The sequence below is a fragment of the Phalaenopsis equestris genome, unplaced genomic scaffold (genome assembly GCF_001263595.1).
Source record: "Phalaenopsis equestris unplaced genomic scaffold, ASM126359v1 Scaffold000044, whole genome shotgun sequence".
NCBI lineage: Eukaryota > Viridiplantae > Streptophyta > Magnoliopsida > Asparagales > Orchidaceae > Phalaenopsis > Phalaenopsis equestris.
In genome coordinates this window covers 356516-359945 of record NW_018164486.1, presented here as the reverse complement: position 1 = coordinate 359945, position 3430 = coordinate 356516, and the positions used below count along the sequence as shown (strand labels likewise).

General features: G+C 45.0%; 1 protein-coding gene across 1 annotated transcript; it reads right to left on the bottom strand.

Moving 5' to 3' along the window:
* Window positions 1–486: 486 nt before the first annotated feature.
* On the bottom strand, window positions 487–3137 carry LOC110019070 (U-box domain-containing protein 9). The gene is made up of 2 exons (XM_020716607.1): window positions 2543–3137; window positions 487–1713 (listed from the first exon to the last, which is right to left on the bottom strand). Exons 1-2 carry the CDS (start codon window positions 2921–2923, stop codon window positions 628–630), a joined length of 1467 nt encoding a protein of 488 aa, XP_020572266.1. The 5' UTR covers window positions 2924–3137; the 3' UTR covers window positions 487–627.
* Between the last annotated feature and the right edge of the window lie 293 nt (window positions 3138–3430).

Genomic DNA, 3430 nt, shown 5'->3' with positions numbered 1-3430 from the left:
AACATAATTTCTTCTTAGTTTTGGCTTGCACTATTTTTTCTCTAAAGCTGCTAATGTCTTCCACATAAATAGTTGAACCCAACATCCGCGTGTTCCAGATGTGGAAGTGCAGAAGCCCGGTGTTAACTATTCTCGTTATGGAAACCAAAGAGCCAAACATTACGGTTCAATGCATCGTGAGAAGTGGAACCGACTCGGCCGTTGACATCAATGTTTTATTTGTAGAGGCAAATGACGAAAAGCCAATGTTCACTGCCTTACTCTTATAGACGAACATCAAACTAGCTCCCTACAAACCAATATTTCAGGAGCAACAGATTCTTCTATCAATAATCGAACAATGGCCGGAAAAACCATTTAAATGTCAATTTTTTAAAGGTGGACGGAGAAAGTTTCATAAATTTTTATTTTAAAAAAAGTTTTTATTTTTATGTAAAATAAACTTTAGGTAGATTTTTAATTTCTTTTTATGAGAAGGCATAGGAGTTGAGAAAAAGTTAAAAGACCTATGAACAAACATTTGACATGCTAAAATGCTTTCAGAGAAGCTCTCCAAAGCTCAACTCCTGCAACTATGTACAGCTCAAACACATTCTCCTTCCCTCCCTCTTCATTCACCATTTCTGACTAACAAGAATAGTGAGTGCTGTGCATAATCCTCTTCAACTTTTCCAGAATCCCAGCAGCCTTCCTCATGGACCTTGAGGTACCCCCGCAGGCCAGCTTCGAAATCGTCCCGTTCATCTTCTCCTCCTCCCCCACCTCTTTCAACTTCCTCCTCACACTGGAACAAACCGCATACAACACCACCACTGCGTTCTCCACATTCTTCACACTTGTCCCCTCCCTCAAAACCTTCAGCAACAGGGGCACACCGCCGCCATCCGCCACCTCTTCAGCAGCCTCCTGATACGCTGACAGCAATGCCAGCAATGCTAACGATTCATCCATGATTGTCGAAGAGCTGTTGGCAATCTCTGCAAGGCAAGCGTCGACTGCACCCGCCTTCACCGCCCGGACTTTGTTCTCATTCAACATACAGAGATTGAAGATGGCTGATGCGGCGTCCTTTTTGGCAGCCGGGCTTCCAGTCTCAAACAGATCGATCAGCGGTGACATTGCGCCCAATTCTCCAATCCTCACCTTGTTGGAGTCTAGAGCCGAGAGGGTGAACAGAGCGGCGGCGGCGTTGCCGAGGGTGTTCATTGTGCCGCCTAAATTCATCGATTGGATGAGAAGCGCGACGCCATTGCTCTCTCCGATGACTTTTTTGTTAGCGTCGTGGATGGAGAGGTTGAGCAATGCGGTAACTGCGTCCTCCCTAAGCTCGAGATCGTCAACAGCAGCGGATAAAATGGTAAGCAGTTGCGGAATGGCGGTAGGATCTTCGCCGACGAGCGCTCGGAAGGATCGGCTTCGTTTTGTGAGCTGGCGGAGGGATTTGACTGCTTGTTTGCGGTCGGCGGTTGAAGGGGAGGAGAGGTCGGTGAGGAGGGAGGAGAAGGTGCAACGATCTGAGTAGGTGATGAGGCCATCGGTGTCTGGGTTTTCTGGCGGTCGGAGATCGACACCATGGGTGGCGCACCACAGGGAGATCATGTTGCGGACGAGGTGGTTGGGGGTGAGGATGGTGGTAGAGAGGACTTGCTGTGTTTGGGGACATGTTCTGTTTCCGGAGCTGAGCCATTCTTGGATATAGGCTCTGTCATAGGTCTGCAAAAAGTAACGCACAGCATTGATGCAGGTTGGAACAGAAGAAATAAAGAGCAGAGAATGATGCGTATAGAAATTAAATAAATAACAAAAAGAAAAACAATCCGAGTTCCTAATGGTGAACAGATTAGTGGAAGAATCAATAAGAGTTAAGGAATTGAGGTTAGATCCTCAAATATGGGAACGGTTACAGGAAAAAGGAAAGGACAGCATTTATGAGAATTGCAATTAGTCACTTAAAAGGAGAATTGGAAGCAAAAAATGCAGTGTGCTGAATGAAAGCTGTTTTGCAGAGGCTAAGCAAGTGGCGCAAATAATAGAAGAGAAGATGACAAAAAAATATTTTAAAAAATTCAGAGAACCAACAATTAAATTAGGTATTATTTATTTTTATTTAAAAAAATATTGCTCTAATTCATAAATCATAACTATGACACGAGTCTTTTTATAAATTTTTTATCAACAATTAAATATCTCTCGTAAGAACCACCTTACTAAAAAAAAATCAGTAAAAAACGCAGACCGAAAATAATAAAATGTGAAGTAATGAATTACTGCATCGAAATGGATATTAGGTGTAAGTGAGTAGAAATTCTACTGCTTAAAATTTTCAAAAGACGTGACATGATCGGGTTCCGATCTTAATATATGGAAACTTTGGAAAACTTGATGTGGCGATTTCAAGAAAACAAGTTCGAAGATAAACCGTAATGGATTTATAAAAAAAGAAAAAAGAAAACAGAGCATCTTGAATCCTAAACCCCAAACAAATAGCGTCCGTTTCAAATCTGTAAGTGCAGGAAGAAACCCTAATTCGAAGCATTCGTACCTCACCGGTTGCAAGAACGACAGGATCCCTCATGATCGCTGACGAGAGCGGACATAAGAAGTGCTTCGGAATCGACACTGACGCTTGCGTCGAAACAACCGATTCGATCGCGCTCGTCGCATTCTTCTCAGACAGCTGCTGATGCTTCACCTTGTCGTCGGATGCCGGCGGCGGTCGCTTCCCTCCGATCATCCCGGCGGCGGAGCCAACTCGCAGCTCTTTAAGCGCTGCGATTACCTCGGAGGCCTCCTTGTAGGTCTCCGCTCTCCCTTCATCTTCCTCCAAGATCGCCTTTATGAGTCTCCTCAGTTCTTTCTTCAGTTCTTCCGCCGTCCTCCTATCAGAAATCGCCGTCCCCTCCGCCGCGCCGGACTTTGCCATCGACTTCCCTCTCCTGCCTATAAATCTTACGGATCTCAATCTCAAAAACCCTAATCGAATTGCTGGTTTTCTGCTTCACTGGCTTCCTCTTCCTCCTCTTCGTCTTCGCCTTGCATCTCTCTGTCTAAAAAACGAGATGAGATGTGGCGTTTACAGTTCACCGGAAGTCTTCTTTAATACGCCTCTTAATACAACGAAGGGGCACGAGTGTGATACAAATATGCAATGTTCTTCGTTACTCTTATCCTGATCCGCGGAGCAGGTTTAAATCGGGACCACCCGTCCCCGGTGCCGGTGGTCCAGGCCGCGATTTCTACAAGGGTTAACCGCGGGGTGACCGGGAGAATCTGCTGGCATTATGGTAGGACCCACATGGCAAAACTGAGAATGGGTGACCCACGCGTTCCACAATCATGGTAACGTGGCTGGACAGCTGGCAGTTATTTAGATTTTTATGGAAAATTGGAATTTCAGTTTAAAGTTTCTGCCATATTGTTGATGTTGCTT